This window comes from Martes martes (assembly GCF_963455335.1).
Source record: "Martes martes genome assembly, chromosome: 13".
NCBI lineage: Eukaryota > Metazoa > Chordata > Mammalia > Carnivora > Mustelidae > Martes > Martes martes.
This window is the reverse complement of record NC_137901.1, coordinates 63,446,068-63,463,234: the sequence shown is the minus strand read 5'-3', so window position 1 is coordinate 63,463,234 and position 17,167 is coordinate 63,446,068. Positions and strand designations below refer to the sequence as shown.

The window sequence follows — 17,167 nt, the reverse complement described above, 5'->3', positions numbered from 1 at the left end:
GCTGAAGGCAGAGGCTTTAACCCACTGAGCCACCCAGGCGTAGGGCCCCATTCTTATGACCTCATTTAACCTCAGTTACCTCCTATCTCCAAATACAGTCACACTGGGGGTTGGGGCTTCAAAATAGGAATTGAGGGGGGCTCAATTCAGTTTATAGCACCCTCCCGTCTCAGGGCTCCAACTGTACCACAAAAATAATTGAATTATAGCCTCTATCACATTTTAATTTTATTTTTCAAAAAGATTTATTATTTTAGAGAGAAAGAGAGCACAAGCAGAGGGAGAGGCAGAGGGAGAGGGAGATAAGCAGACTTCCAGCTGAGTGGGGAGTCTGACCTGGGGCTCAACCCCAGGGTCATTAATAAACATTTTAATATGTCAGGTTTTTTTTTTTAGTCTTTTTTTCCTGCATGTATACACTTCTACATGTTTTTTACACAATCTGGACCCAACAATAGGATTTGTTTTGTTTTGGTAACAGCTTTCTTGAGATATAATTCACATACTATACAATTCACCCTTTTTTTAGATTTTTTATTTTTTTTATTTTTAAGTAATTGTGGTGCTTGAACTCACAACCCAGAAATCAAACTCTCCCGACTGAGCCAGCCAGGCACCTGACAATTCACCCATTTAAAGTGGTGTACAATCCAGTAGTTCGTAGTATATTCATACTTGTGCAACCATCACCACAATCAATTTTAGAACATTTTGATCACCTCCCAAAGAAACCCCTGCCCTTTCACTGTCAGCTCCCAGTCACTCCCATCTCCCCAACCCTAGGCAACTTCTTTATTTTTTTTTTAAGATTTTTACTTTATTTATTTGACAGACAGAGATCACAAGTAGGCAGAGAGGCAGGCAGAGAGAGAGGGGGAAGCAGGCTCCCTGCTAAGCAGAGAGCCCGATGCGGGGACCCTGAGGTCATGACCTGAGCCGAAGGCAGAGGCTTAACCCACTGAGCCACCCAGGCACCCCTATTTTTTTAAAATTCATTTTATTTTTTTAAAATAATCTCTACACCCAACATGGAACTCAAACTCACAACCCTGAGATTAAGAGTCAGGCACTCTATGAACTGAGCCAGCCAGGTGACCCCTGCCCTAGGCAACTTTTAATCTACTTTCTGTCGCTATAGGCCTGCCTATTCTGGACATTTCATACAAACAGAATCATACAATATATGGTCTTTTGTGAATGGCTTCTTTCACTTAGCATGATTTCAAGGTCCCTTCATGTTGTAGCATGATACATCCTTCTTGATACATAATACATTGCTGTAGTAGTAGCATGATACCACATTCCTTTTTCTTGTAAACAGCTTTATTGAGCTACAATTCACATACATACAATTCACCTGTTTAAAGTGTACAAATCAGGAGCACCTGGGTGGCTCAGTCGGTTGAGTGTCTGACTCTTGTTTTTTATTCCGGTCATGATCTCATCGTTGTGAGATCAAGTCCCTGCATTGGGCTCCACACTCAGCAGGGAGTCTGCTTGAGATTCTCTCTCCCTCTCCCTTTGTCCCTCCCCATCTCTAAAACAAATAAACTTATCTTTTTTAAAAAAATGTACAATTCAACGACTTTTGGCATATTCAGAGTTGTATAACCATTACCACAATCAATTTTAGAACATTTTAATCACCCCAAATCTCATGCCTTCTTAGGGCCAAATTGGAGGGGTGTTCCACTGTATGGGCATACTGTAATTTATTTATCCATTTATGAGCTGGTGGGCATTTGTACTTTGTGGGTATTATGACTAAAGCTGTGCACATCTGTATGCAAGTTTTTGTGTGAACATATGTTTTCCTTTCTCTATGTTTGGAATTGCTGAGTCTGGGATAAACTACATGTTTGATCTTTTAAGGAACTATTAAACAAACCATGTGATTTTTTTTATCCTGATTTTCTCCCTTAACATCAATCATGTGCACTTTCATAAATTACTAGATGGTCTTTGAACACTTGGTTTTTAATGTTCACAGACTTCCAAATCTTAGTTAACCAATCCCTTGTTAGTGGGCATTTAGATTATTTCCAATTCTCGTCATATAAACAGCATTTCATTGAACATCTCTGGGCATCAGTGTTTTTGTGCAGCTCTGGTTATTTCTGCAGACCATCGAATCAACAAGCACAGGCAATTTTAAGCCCCGTGTGCATGATGATAAATCGCCTGCCAGAAAAGTTGGGTCGGTTTGCATTCCGGCAAGTTGAGTTTGTACTTTGATTGTCTCTTGAAGTCACCAGAGCAGGGACTTTGGACATCTCTGACCCCATACCCAGCTCAATATGTAGCACACAGTACAAGTTTCACAAATTAGCAGGATCGAAGGAAGACCCAGACTCTGCATTAACAGAGGCCATGGGATGGAGAGGAGGGTACAGGTGTCCAAAATTTCATCAAGGTGGGCTCAACAGGACTTACTACCTGGTTAACATGGGGACTCACTGAAGACTCGAGTGGTAATAAGGCATTGTGAGGCCAAGAACCCTCAACGTTGAAGTGGCCAGTGTGAGATGAGGAAGCCACCTACCAGTCACTTAGGGACAGACGCTGGTAGGGACGGGGTGAAGACTGGCAGTAACTCATTTTTGTATTTCACTCTGTGGGCAGCAGTCTTTACATGGAGTGCTGGAAGCAGTACCTTCACTGAGCTGGCGAGGTCATCAAACTCTCTGTCCACTTGGATCTCCTGCAGAGAAACCCATTACAAGGCGGTACAGCATCACCTTCCAAGAACGTCACTGTTTTTTCACTTATACACACAAAGTTTTGAAGAAACACCTTAGGGCAGCTTCTCTCATATGAAGGACAATGTCATTACTTCCCAAAACATTAAAGTAGAAAAGGGAAGTGGTTCCAGGGGAGCTCCTTGGGGCCTGCACTATTTTTTGATCTGGGGGCTGATTGCATAGGTGTGTTCTGTCTGTGGAAATTCACAGCCCTAATCCACCTGCACTTTTCAGGATAGACGTTATTCCTCAATAACAAACGAAAAGCAAGGGGAGTGAGGGGAAGAATACTAGCACCAATGGGGTCTTTCTCTACACAGACCTTTCCTGTGGGGTCTGCTAGCTCATCCCCTCTTCACGATGAGCCTGGCTGGAAGATTTTAGCCCCATTTCACCTAAAGACAAGGCTGAAACCTGGGAAGGGTTTTACATGAACTGTCAGGATTTAGAAGTGTTTCCCTTAGGGGCACCTGGGTGGCTCAGTCAGTTAAGCATTTGCTTTTGGCTCAGGTCATGATCCCAGGGTCCTGGGATCAAACCCCAAGTTGGCTCTCTGTTCAGCAAGGGGTCTGCTTTTCTCTCTCCCTCTGCCTGACACTCTGCCTGCTTGTGCTCTCTGTCTCTGTCAAATAAAAAAATGAAATCTTAATTAAAAAAAAAAAGAAAAAAGTGTTTCCCTTAAAGCTGAGGAGAAAATCTAGGCTGTGGAGATTAGACTAATAACAGTTAAGGAACAGGAAAATAGTACATTGCATCTAGACTAGTAATACTCTTCAATTCAGAAGATCCCGTATTGATGCCTCAGGATTTGGTCCCAGGCTTGTCTGATTCTCACCTCTGTGGTGTTTCCATTACATTAAATGCTCCTGATACTAACCATAGATTATACTGAATAATCACATAGTTTTGTTGAACAGTTTCATATATCATTCCTTTATTTATTTTTTAAAATATTTATTTAAGTGATCTCTGCACCCAATGTGGGGCTCAAACTCACAGCCCTGAGATCAGGAGTTACATGCTCTTCCAACTGAGCCAGCCAGGTGCACCCCCCCCTTTTTTTTAAATGATAGAAGCCAATGCTAACAGGAATTCTCAGAGCAGGAGGGACATGGTCAAGGCAAGCTAATCTTTGGCTTTGGAGCTGTAGAAACTGGGCAGGCAGAAGGAAGCAATAAGGCTGTTCGGCATCAGTTGTTCCAAGCCTGAAGGATTGGAACTGTAAAAAAAAAAAAAGTCTCTGGAAAGGTTTTGACTTAAATCTGGGTTGACATCAACCAGAACTAGAATAAGCAGAATTAGAATAAGACTAGACTTCCTTTTAATAACTCACATTTGGGAATTCTCTCCTTAATGTTTAATTGCTTTTAGTTTTCTATATTAAAAAGGCACAAGTGGGGGCACCTAGGAGGCTCAGTGGGTTAAAGTCTCTGCCTTCAGCTCAGGACATGATCCCAGGGTTCTGGGATAGAGCCCCGCATCGGGCTCTTTGCTCAGCGGGGAGCCTGCTTCCCCCCTCTCTCTCTGCCTGCCTCTCTACCCACTTGTGATCTCTCTGTCAAATAAATAAATAAAATCTTAAAAAAAAAAGGCACAAGTGAATGAAAAGGAGTCTTAATCTCCCTCAAGGCCACATGAGTGACTCTTCCAGCACCATGATCTGCCTGCAGAGAGGAGAGACCAGGGGGCGGGGCAGGGACACTTTGTAAGTACTGAACCTGCAAATCCAAACATCAGTGAACAGCAGGCTTTGTGTCCTCTGAGCCACCTATTATCTCGGCCAATGAAGAACCCAGGCAGGGGTTTGAGGTGAGACCATGGCAGTACCCTCCAGTCTGGAGTGGGACTAGAGCCAGAGTGGCTCTGTGACCCAAATTCTGGCCTGGGGGTGGTGGCTCTCAGACTCAGCCACACTAAGCATCTGGGAAGGGCACTTGATTTCTCTAATTCCCACTTGCTTCCTCTAAATGATAACTCATGCAGCTGTTGCAAGGATCACAGATGAGATTAATGAAAAGCTCTTACGGAGAAATCCAGGAGTTCTAGGGCGGATGTTGGATTCTCCCGGACAGACTTAAGAACTCCAAAGCAGCCTTCGCCTCGCATGGGATTCCTGGACATCTGAGAAACACACACACAATTGAGAAAAACCGAGCCCAGGGAGGCTGGTGGGGCAACTCCAAAGGGAAGAAGACAACTCATGTCTGCTGAAGTGACTCAGGACAGCCCCACTGTCTCAGCTCAGAAGTTGTCTCTGCTCACAGAATGCCCTTCAGGAAGCTCTTGGGCCAGGGAAGAGGGGAAGAGAGTATACACTGGCTGAGTAGCCCCCCATGCCCAACTCTGCCAGATGTCAAAGATAGGGACACACAGGGCACATCCCTACCTTTATTTATTTACTTTTTTAAAAAAGATTTTTTTATTTATTAAAGATTATTTTATTTATTCATTTGTCAGAGAGAAAGAGAGCACAAGCAGGCAGAGAGAGAAGTCAGCTTCCTGCTGAGCATGGAGCCCGATACAGGACTCAATCCCAGGACCCTGGGATCAGGACCCTAGCTGAAGGCAGCCGCTTAATTGACTGAGTCACCCAGGCGTCCCTATTTGTTTACTTTTTAAATTTATTTATTTGACAGAGGGAGCGAGAGAGCACACGGAGGGGGAACAGTAGGGAGAGAGAGGGAGAAGCAGAGCTCCCCCGAACCAAGCAGGGAGCCCGATGCAGAGCTCAATCCCAGGGCCCTGGGATCAAGACCTGAGCAGAAGGCAGACGCCTAACCATCTGAGCCACCCGGGATGTCCCACGTCCCTGCCTTTAAAGAGCTCACCCATCGCGGGGAAGAGAGGAAAAGGAAACCTCATGAAAACCCAGTGCAGTGAGAGTGTATCACTTCTCCTTGGGAGGTAAAGGTTAGGCAGGGGCTAAAACACCTGCCTTGAGCTTTACAGGGGAGGTATGCAGAGCTACATATTTCAGCAAGAAGAGCCGGAGAAGCAAAACAGAGGGAAGAGATTGCACCATGTGTAGAAAATTCAGAGCAGCTTGGGGTGAGAGAATGAGCTTCACAGGTGGAAGGCAGAGGGATTATGGCAGAGCCTGGAGCCCAGTGAGTAGGGAAGGCCGTACAACTAAGCCTGGATTTACCCAGAGGGGAGGTTTAAACCCAGGAGGGATGGGAGCAGGTTTCTGGGTAGGAAGGAGGGGCCAGAGATGGGAAACTAGCAGGTCCACAGAACTTGAGGGGAAGTGAGAAGGAGGAGCAGGGAGCCTGGGGACTCAGCAGGAAGCAAGATGAAGGATGGAAGGCATGGGAAAGAAAGGGAGGGGTGGGGTGCCTTGGTGGCTCAGTCGGTTAAGCGGTTAAGCGCCTGCCTTCGGCTGGGGTCAGGATCCTGGGATCAAGCCCCCACATTGGGCTTCCTGCTCAGCGGGGAGCCTGCTTCTCCCTCTCTGACTCCCCCTGCTTGTGGTCCCTCTCCCTGTTAAATAATAAATAAAATATATTTTTTTAAGATTTTATTTATTTATTTGTCACAGAGAGCTATCACAAGTAGGCAGAGAGGCAGGCAGAGAGAGGGGGGAAGCAGGCTCCCTTCTTCTTCTTTTTTTTTTTTTTTAAAGATTTTGTTTATTTTGACAGAGATCAGAAGTAGGCAGAGAGGCAGAAAGAGAGAGAGAGAGGAGGAAGCAGTCTCCTTTCTGAGCTGAGAGCCCGATGCGGGGCTCGATCCCAGAACCCTGAGATCATGACCTGAGCCTAAAGCAGAGGCTTAACCCACTGAGCCACCCAAGCACCCCAAATAAAATATTTTTAAAAAATTCACAAAAAAGGGGGGTGAGCACTGGGCCCCCACTTCTGACTCCATGAGAAAGTCCCCCCACCCCCCACCCACAGGAGGCAGCGCTTAGAGAGAGATGATGCCTTCAGATTGTGCTTTGTACCCATGGGACATCCAAGGAACTGTCCAGCAGGTGGCTGGAAAGGGGGATCCAGAGCTTAAAAGAGGTCTGGGTTGGGGGGGGGGGACAGGGGTGGAGGGGTGGGTGGGAGAGGAGTGAGTCTCAGGCTGGGGATGGGAGGACTACACCAGGGCTCCTCTGCCAGTTGAGGGTGCCGAGAGCCAGGGGGGCTGGATGCCCCCTGGACCTGGCAGCGCTGTCAGCTAAGCACTTGCTGTCAGCACAGTGGCCTTCATGGACCTGCTCCACACCCAGTTGCACCCTCCCTGCTCTGTCCTCTGCTCTCAGCCCTGCCTAGCCACTCCTAGCCCACTGGCAACCCTGAAGGAAGGGAACCCCTGGTATGCACACGAGGCCTTGGGTAGGTCTGACTATGGCCAATAGTACACTTTGGCTGACCCGATGGGCTGAGAAGGAGGAAGGCCAGCTGGGAGGTAGCGTGACACTGCTGGGAGGGAAGGAACGACGAGGGAGGGGTCAGAAGAAGTGCATGGGCCAGGCCAGAGATGGATGAGTGAATGGCAAGGGAAAGAAGGGGTCACAAGAGGAAGCCAGGAGGCCCCCCTCCCTTATCTGGGCCTTAGAACCTGTGTACTCCACTGCCAGAGGAGTGGAGAGATGTGGCAGGGGAGGGATCTGTGTGGACATGTACAGGGGGACCTCCCCCATCAGGCTACCACTCACAACAAGAATCCTCAGTGTCTGATTGACCCGGAGGCCCAGGCCCAGGCTCAAGGCTCCCACTGCAGAGATGCGGTTGTTGCTGTAACAGAAAGACATGAGCATTTTGCTACCTTCTGAGAAGCTGTGCAGGTGCATGGACCCAGCCGGACTTCACATTCCAGCCTCCACTGATGCTCCAGGGACCCTGGGAAGGTCAGTATGCAAAGACTGGATAGTGACTCTGCTTCACTGGAGGCTCCCAGTGTTCACGGAGATCACTCAGCAAACACACCTTGAGCATTGCCCCCCTCCCTAGCAGAGGCCAGCTGCTGCCCCCAGGCCCTCAGAGCTTGGCAGGTCCTCCCACGTGTCCCCCCACACACCCCTGCCATCAGCACCCCATTCCTATCAGCATGACAGCATCTGTGCTGGAAACCACCCAGCTCCCTCCTCACGTCCTCTCCTCCTGCTTCTCCAGATGGACCTAAGCTCTGGCCCCAGCACCTCTCTTGGCCATTTTAGCTCCGAGCCAGTCCCTCTTTCCTCTGACCTCTCAGGCCCCAGCTCTGGCTTTGAATTCCAGCATGTCTCATAGCCTCTTCTGGCCTTAGCTCCTTCCATGGGAAAGACAGAATTGCGTCAGGCAGACCCTGCTCACTCCAGCAGCACCCCCAGGGGAAGTGCTCGGCCACACAGTCCAGGACCTACTGGGCTTCTGCCTCTCTCTTTCCCTGTGGTTTGCTGCCTCTGCTCTGGTTACTTGCCCAGGGCTGGGATGCCGCCTGAGCCTGCAGCAGCAAATCACACAGGGCAGGCCCCCAGCAGTCATTTGCTGAGCAGAACATGAGCACTCCCCCACACCAGTCTCTGCTGAAGATGTTTTGTTTGTTTACATGTTTGTTTGTTTTGCTTTTTTTTTTGAAGTAGGTTCCCACACCCAGCACGGAGCCCAATGCATGGCTTGAACTCACCACGCTGAGATCGAGACCTGAGCTGAGAGCTGAGATCAAGAGTCAGATGCTTAACCGACTGAGCCTCCTTGGCACTCCTCTACTGAAGCTGTTTTACATATATGTTTTCAATTCTCAGGCCCTGCCTATGCAGCAGGAATTATGAGACCCAAAGCACAATGCTGAACTTGAGTGAGGGGGACAGAGCTGGGTGCTCTTGGATTGTGGCTCAAGCCCCATCACGGTTAGACTGTGGTATGTTTGTGGATTAAGGTGGTAAACAGCAGGAAGATCTTGGAGTCCCTGAGCCCTCAGGTGACTTTGGACGTGGAGGCTGTGACACAGGGACCACTTTATTTTTCTTTTTTTAAGATTGTATTTATTTATTTATTTGCCGAGAGAGAGAGAGAGAGAGAGAGCGCACAAGCAGGCAGAGTGGCAGGCAGAGGTGGAGAGAGAAGCAGATTCCCTGCCCAGCAAGGAGCCCAATGCGGGACTTGATCCTAGGACCCCGAGATCATGACCTGAGCCGAAGGCAGTGGCTTAACCGACTGAGCCACCCAGGCGCCAGGGACCACTTTATACACCTCACCTCATGCTGAGTTCTTCCAACACGTTGTTGGTCTTAAGTGCCTCACCCACTGCAGACGCTCCAGGATCTCCAAAACCATTGTATGAGATGTCCAGGACTCTGAGGAAGATGTTTGCCTGGAATGCAAGAGTGAAGCCAGGAGACCACACCCCCGCACCCCCCCCCCCCAACAACGGGAAGGTGGCCAGGGACCACAGCCTCACAGCCCAGGAGGCCTGAGGAGCAAAAAAACATGGACTGAGATCAGAAGGTCAGAGATTCCAGGTAAGAATCTTGTGGCTGGAATGATGGTGACCAGGAGACCTGAATGACTGGTAGCATAGCACCAAGGGTGTGGTTGACCCTCAGAGACAGACTTGATGATCTGGCTCACGCCCACTTGGGGACCCAAGGGCAGGTTCTCTGAGACACAGAGCAGGATCCCAAAGGGGCTCCAGGGAAGGGTTGTTGGGGGACTGTGACAGGGAGAAGGGCAGGAACTTGTGGCTGCACTGGGAGACAAAGCCTGACCTGCCACTCGTGGAGCAGGATCCCCAGGTCAGCCCCAGGGGAGTGGGCCACGCAAGGCAGCTGCTGCCATTTCCTGAGGAGAACCCCACAAAAGGAGCTGGCACCAGGGACAACCTGGCAGGGGCTAGGAGCCACCCATTCCCGAGACCTACGAACCACAAGATCCAAGGAAGCAAGTGGTATTTTTCAGAGTGTGTGTGGGACCCAAGAGCGCGGGGTGTCACCTCAGAGAAGCATATGCCTGCAGTGAGCACCAGACTGCACGACGTCCCCCACCAGTCATATGCCTATAATATCTATAATATCCAGAGAAGGTATGCAACATTCAATCGTAGACCCTTCAGGAAGCATCGCAAGAATGAGCATGGTATTTGGGAGTTGTGAAATGGGGCTGGGAAAATTGAAATCACCAAACAAAATATTTTGCAAGCTCTTCTTAAAAGATCCAAGGCTCATTTCTGAAGAGCTGTAAATACAGGGAGCTGGTACCTGGGAGACCTGTCCCCACAGGACAGGCCAGAAGGGTAGACAGGTTGTAGGGCTATTCATACCTCCAGTCCCCTAGCAAAGGCTACAGCTCCTGGTCCTCGAAGGTGATTCCAGCTTATATTAAGCTCGGTGAGTCCTGTGTTTTCTGCCAGGGCTGGTCCAAGTATCTCCCCTTCAGAAACACCAAGACAGGCCTTACTCATTCTGTTCATTCCTTCAAAAAATGATACTAATGACAGTGGTGTGCCAGGGTCTCTGCTGGGCGGCAGAGTCACCAAGTTGAACCCAATATGGTCCTGCCCTGTCCTCAAGGAATTCACATTTAATAGGGGAGATACAGTTGATTCTTTTTTTTTTAAGATTTTATTTATTTATTTGACAGACAGAGATCACAAGTAGGCAGAGAGGCAGGGGGGTGGGGTGCGTGGCAGGGAAGCAGGCTCCCTGCTGAGCAGAGAGCCTGATGTGAGCCTCGATCCCAAGACCCTGGAATCATGACCTGAGCCAAAGGTAGAGGCTTTAACCCACTGAGCCACCCAGGCGCCCCCAGTTGATTCTTGAACAACATGGGGGTTGGGGCACCAAACCTCTGTACAGTTGAAAATCTTCATGTAACTTTGACTCCCCCAAGCCTCAACAACTGACAGCCTACTGTTGATCAGAAAGAAGACCTTACTGAGAACATTAAGTGTTGATTAACACATTTGGTAAGCTATATATATTAGATGATATATTCTTAAAATAAAGTAAGCTAAAGAAAATATTATTGAGGGGTGCCTGGGTGGCTCAGTGGGTTAAGCCTCTGCCTTCGGCTCAGGTCATGGTCCCAGGGTCCTGGGATCGAGCCCCGCATCGGGCTCTCTGCTCAGCAGGGAGCCTGCTTCCCCCTCTCTCTGCCTGCCTCTCTGCCCACTTGTGATGTCTCTCTCTGTTAAATAAAAAAAAATTATTGAGAAAATCACAGGGGGGCGCCTAGGTGGCTCAGTTGGTTGAGTGTCCGACCCTTGATTTCAGCTCAGGTCATGATCTCAGGGTCATGAGATCGAACCCCATGCTGGGCTCCACACTGGGTGTGGAGCCTGCTTGAGATTCTCTCTCTCCCTTCCCTCTGCATGCTCCCAATTTCTCTCTCTCTCTCTCTCAAATAAATAAATAAATCTTTAAAAAGAAAATCAACAGAGAAAATACACATATAATACTGTATTTATAAAAAATTTGCATATAAGTGGACCCATGCAGTTCAAATCCATGTCCAACTATAAATACAAATGAATGGAATATGAGCTATCATAGACTACAAATAGGGCTGTGTTGGAATAGGGTAGGGAAAAACCCAGCCTTGGGGGGGGGTGTCAGGATAGTGAGGACAAAGAGATAATCTTGAAGATTGAGGGTCTCACCACCTGTGTAGGCACACAACAGCAGAGAACACACACAGGAAACTGCAAATGTGTGGAGGCATGAGGGAGCACGGAGCACTTGTGGAAATGCCCACAGGCCTGGCAGGTCGGGTGGAAGCCACTGAAATGAGGTAAGAGTGATGGGCACTAGAGAGAGGCTGAGAGGCTTCAATGCTGGGCCAAGTCTTTGGGGCACCAACCAGTTAGTGGTGAGGCTTTAAGAAATGGCAAAGCTGGGCTCCTTAGTGGCAGGTGTAGGGTATGAACTGAGGTGGGCAGGGGCAGAGAGGTGAGGAGGCTGGTGCACCTGTGTGGAGAGAAGGTACTTGTGGGAGAGAAAAGGAAGGAGAAGTGCAGGGTAAGAGACCTTGAGAAATTTTTAGCATATAAAAAAGGACAGAAGTCCCACCACCCACCATGTTCTCTACTCTGTCAGGATTCAGCCAGTCTGACCTGCTCCCAGTGCTCAAAAGCACCAGCACCAATATGACTCTGGGCTGTCCCCCTGGGTAGAACTCTTGACCCCCTCTTCACCTGGATAACAGCTCCTCACCCTTCTAACGGGGGTTCACAGCATCAGGAAGCCTTGCCTGCCCAGCTGGGTTGTGCTGCCTTTGCGCCCCATGTCCAATGTGCTTCCATTCTTCCAGGCCTTGGTCTAATGACCTCTCTTTGCCTGGTCAGTCTCTCCCAACAGCCCAGAAGTCTCTCAAGAATATGAACTTGGGGGCGCCTGGGTGGATTAGTGGGTTAAAGCCTCTGCCTTCAGCTCAGGTCATGATTCCGGGGTCCTGGGATCGAGCTCTGCATCAGGCTCTCTGCTCAGTGAGGAGCCTGCTTCCTCCTCTCTCTCTCTCTCTGCCTGCTTCTCTGCCTACTTGTGCTCTCGGTCTGTCAAATAAATAAATAAAATCTTAAAAAAAAAAAGAATATGAATTGGAACCCTCTCCATGATCATAGCTCCTCATGTGGTTTAATAAGGCTGGTTTGAAGAAAGACACAGAGGAAAAACAGATGCTCTAACTGAGCAGAACTACCTTGCTCAGGGGTGCCTGCCTGGGTCAGTCAGTAGAGCATGCAACTCTTGATCTCGGGGTTGTGAGTTCAAGCACGAACTTGGGTACAGAGATCGCTTAAAAATAAATCCTTAGGGGAAGAAAAGAAGGAAAGAAAGGAAGGAAAGGAAGGAAGAAAAGGAAGGAAGGTAGGAAGAAAGAGAGGGAGGGAGGGAGGGAGGGAGGGAGGGAGGGAGGGAGGGAGGAAGGAAGGAAGAAAAAAGATAGCCTGCTTGGCCAGAACCCACTGCCGCAAGATGCTTTAGCACCTTGGAGAGCTCCCTGCAAGGCAGCCGCTGGGACTCTCTGGGCAGCCTCCCTGAGGACAGGACTCTGGATTCCCAACCCAGCACTGGGTCTGACACCCACAGATTCTCAGGTACAGGAATGTACTTTCCCCCTTCCTCAGATATTTCTAGCACTGGGAGGAGAGGGAGGTGGTTTCCGCTTTGTAGGTAAGCCCCTTCTTTGCTGAACAACTAGAGGGTGAAAAGTTTCCTCTACACACATGAATTGGCCTCTTGAAATTCCAATGCTTGGACTTCATGACCATGACCTCTGTAGCCAACCATGAGGTAGGTGCTATCTTTGTCTTGGGTCAGATGGGGAGATCAAGACCCAAGCTCTTCACCCTTCAAGGGAGTCAGCCCCACCCCACAGATCCCCACTTGAGGAAACAAAATGATCCTGCTGAGTTTGTCTTTTCTGAGCTGAAGACTGCCCTACCACATTGTGTAGCCTTCACAGGGCCTTCACAGGGCCTTAGCTTCCTGCCTTGTCCATCCTGGCTGCCTCTCCGGTGCTCGCCTTTTCACTGTGAAGGCCCAGGGGGACAACTATACTTAGTTTGTTGGAAGTCTGAAATGATTTTATTTGTTTATTTGAGAGAAAGAGAGAGAGAGAGAGAGAGAGAGAGAATTAGCGAGGGAGAGGGAGAAGCAGACTCCCCACCAAGCAGGGAGTCCAACAAGTGGCTCGATCCCAGGACCCTGGGATCATGACCTGAGCTGAAGCCAGGTGCTTAACTGAATGAGCCATCCAGGTCCCCTCAACTTCTTTTTTAATTTCACAGACTTCTCATAGTAATTTTCTTAGAAGGTAAACAGGCTATCTGGCAGTTAAATTTTAAGGCTGATCCTCAAAGGCCAAAGTTGGTACCACCTCTACTCTAAGCTGCTTGAGACAGAACAGTGATTCCCAAACTTTCTTGATCAGACAAATCTCCTAAGGCATCTATTAAAATGTAGATGCATGGGCTTTGCCCCGCCAAGATTCTGGTTCATCAGGTTCAGGGCCCAGGAGGAATCTGTGTTCCTAACCTCGGGTCCCAACTGATTCCTATAATTGATTGGAGTGGTTGAAGACAGACAGGTAGAAGTACATGCTTCTGGCAAAGCAGATAGCCTCTGCAAAGGCCCTGGGGTATGAAAGTGGTGAGATCAAGGAATCCAATTAATGTCTTCCACAGCACTTGCAATAAGATCTTCATGCCTTTTACCAAGATTTGTAGGCCTTCAGCCCTCTACCTCTTCACCCAGAACCCACCAGCTGCTTCACCTCACAGCACAGCCCACTCTCTCCTGGCTCACTAGCCCAGCCACACCAATATCTATCAGTCTGGGAAATAAGCCTTCATGTTCACTCTTCCTCTGATTGAAATGCTCTCTCCCTGGTCTTGCCATGGCTGATTTTTTTTCCCACCCTGCACATTTCAGCTGAAATGTCATCTCACAGGGCCCTCCCCAGCCACCTAAGGCAAGAGGTCCCCATTCATCCCCATTCATCTCAATTCATCAGGGCATTCATTCATGCCCTGTTTATTTTGTTGCACCAATAATTATGGAGAATTATCTCATTAATAGGCATTCCTTGAGGCCAGGGACTCTGTCTTGTTCACAACCAGGTCACTAGGGGCTAAATCAGCATCCAGCACAAGCAACAGCAGTCCATAGCAATCTGTGGGATGGATGAAGAGTTCTGTGTAGAAGGAGCGAGAGAGGGGCAGGCCAAAGTGGGACATGGGAAACAGGAGCCAGAGCATGAATGTTCAGAGAGGCCTGCCAACCTCCACCCGCCCCTGCCCCAGGAAGATGGGCTCGAGTGCCCCATGGTGGCTCTGGCTGGATGTTACCTGCATGGTCATTCAGCTGGTTATAGCTCAGGTCCAGGGATTTCAGTCCTGTGTGAGCCAGCAGGAGTTCAGCAAGGCACTGGGCTGCGTGCTCCTCCAGGCCGTTCCCTGCCAGTTGTACCTTCTGCATGGTTGGGTTCACCATGAGGGCAGCACAGATTGCCTGGGCTCCCACCACTCCCATCTGGTTCTCCGACAGGTCCACATCTAGGGGTTGGCAGCAGTCCTCCATCAGTGGGATCCAAAGCCAGGTACTGCCCTCTTCCCCCTTCCTCTATCCCCGAAATCTCCAGGCCTGAGGCAGCGGAGGAGGCGAGACAGCCGGACGATCCTGGGGTTGCAGTGACTTGGCCTCACATCAGCTAGATCCATCCCCTCAAGTCCCAGGCAGCTTCTCTGATGCCCACAACCCTTCCATGTATCCACAAGCTTCTTTGCCTCAGGGTTCAAACCACCTACTTCATGGTCTGTATAGGATACCTGTGATGGTGAGGCGACCACCCATGGATGATTCCTGCCTGACAGCAATGTACCACACCCACAGAAGTCTTCACTGATGCGTTTCTGTGAATTGGCAATGACAGCCTAGGTGACCAGTGCACGGAGCACGTATGTGAGCCGAGCTCCTTGCTGAGCCCTTCATATGCAGTTTCATTTCATACTCAGCACAACCCCAGGGGCTAAGTGCTATTGTTGGGGCCATTTCACAGATTGAAAACTAAGGCTCAGCGAGGTGGAGCAGGTTGCCTGGGGCCTCCTAGCTCATCAGTGGTAGAGGCGGCATTTTCATCCAGCCCCACTTCTTTCCACCCAGCCCTCCACTCTCTCACATTGCCCATCACCTGCCTGTTAGAGGACCCTCTCACCCAGCATTTAGGCAATAGGAGGCCACCATAAGCAGGGGGTTGTTGGCCAGAAGAGGAGGGGGCTGGGGAGCAGGCCGGGTCAGGAGGGGAATAGTATCCAGCATTGGGGGCACCACAGAGAGTCTACCACCACCCTAAGCCACCCCTGCCCCAGCAGCACCAGGTCATGGGTGAGAAGGCCTGGCTATGGGGGAGCCCACACCCCCAGGAAAGGGAGGACTCAAATCTGCCCACCTGCCCCAGGCTCAGCACCTACCAGAGATTATGCTGGTTTTGCTCAGGGCACCTGCCAGGGCCTCCACACCAGCCCCACAGAGCCCATTGTCTCGAAGATCCAGCCGCTTGACATAGGGATTGGAGGTCAATGCTGAAGCCAGAGCCCGGGCACCCTGGGATAAAGAGGAGCCTGAGGGACCTGGTCCTTCCCAGGGGTGCAGGCCCCAGACACAGCTGGCCACTATCCTGGCTCATTTCCAGGGCTCAGTCCACCCAGTGCTCTTCAACTGGATGGCCCTCTCCTTCCCACATGCCCAGGAGACACCTTCTTATCCTTCTAGACTTCACCCAGATCTCACCTCCTGGAATCTTCCCTGGCTGCCCCCCCTCAGCAGGTTAGGGGCCCCCCTGCAGACCCCCCAACCATCACACTGAATTCTGTCATAGCTCTGATACCACCTGTCACCCAGATGCAGGGATGGTGCATGTCTGACACATAGAAAGGCTGGGGCGTGTGTGGTATGGGCTCAGGAAGTGGCCACTCCCATGGCTGGTGTCTCACAGATCCTGTCACTTCAAGCCTGGCTCCAGGGTCTCTCCAGGGTTACCTGGGGCCCCAGGCCACGGTGCCGCAGGTTCAGCTCTGGGGTTTTCCCCTGGCGCAGGAAGCAGGAGGCCGGCACAACACTATGGGCCTGGCAAGATCTCAGGTAGAGGGTGTCTTTGGTCAGTTCTCCAGGCCCACGGATGCCTGATAGGAGACAGGGAGATGATGAATGTGGGTCCCTCCCCAGAATGGATCCCTCCCCAGACACAGTTGCCTACTCCCTGCCCTGTGTCACCATGCAGCCTGTGTTCCCCTCTAGAAGTATTTCTTCCTGTGCTAATAGGGACACTGAAAGTCAGACAAAGCAAGTCCTTTCCCTAAAGTCACGCAGCTAGTAGTTAATCCTGGCAGGGCCAGGATTAGAACCTTTCCTGTTGGATGCCAAAGTGCATGCTGTCTTTTCCACTGGATTACAAAACACATATGTTTTGTGAATATTTTATGGGGGAAGAAATCGAAACAATTCTAAGTTCTATACATTTATTAGCTTAGTTGTTCCTGTGGGTTGGGAAAACTCGCCCTGATCCTATTCCGGGGTGGGACACCCCTTCTTACACTGTTTGGCGGGTTTAACATCGCTCACTTTGGAGGCGTTTTCTAAAGGTGGAACTCCTGACACCGCCAGGAGCATTGTGGGGAGGGCACGGGGCTGGCTGGAGGTGCTGCCGGTAGTCCCACAGGTGTCCCACAGAGGGGTGCGCTCCCTGCTGGACAGGGATCTCTTCCCCACTGGGCCCCAGCCTGCCCCCTCCACCCCTGCTATAGAAGCTCCCTAGGTGAGGAATCAGGCCTGCGCTCATCCCTGCCCGAGAGCACCTTCCATCTCCTGGTCGGAGTCTGAATCAACGTCCGAACCCTCCTCGGCCTCTGGGGCCCCAGCAAGACGCCCAGCGGCCGCTGCCACCTCTTCCTCCTGCTCTTCCTTCTCCCCCGACCTCTCGCACGGAGCCCTCATGGTTACGCCCATCTCTCAGTCCCTGGCACTG

General features: G+C 50.2%; 1 protein-coding gene across 1 annotated transcript; it reads right to left on the bottom strand.

The window, feature by feature from the left end:
• Positions 1-2,545: 2,545 nt before the first annotated feature.
• On the bottom strand, positions 2,546-17,148 carry LRRC74B (leucine rich repeat containing 74B; the record flags this gene model as incomplete). Its single annotated transcript, XM_080821963.1, has 9 exons — positions 2,546-2,701; positions 4,767-4,862; positions 7,387-7,465; positions 8,908-9,023; positions 9,969-10,078; positions 14,493-14,699; positions 15,615-15,747; positions 16,183-16,325; positions 16,998-17,148. The coding sequence occupies 9 exons, from the start codon at positions 17,146-17,148 to the stop codon at positions 2,546-2,548; spliced, it is 1,191 nt and encodes a 396-aa protein (XP_080678089.1).
• Positions 17,149-17,167: the final 19 nt, after the last annotated feature.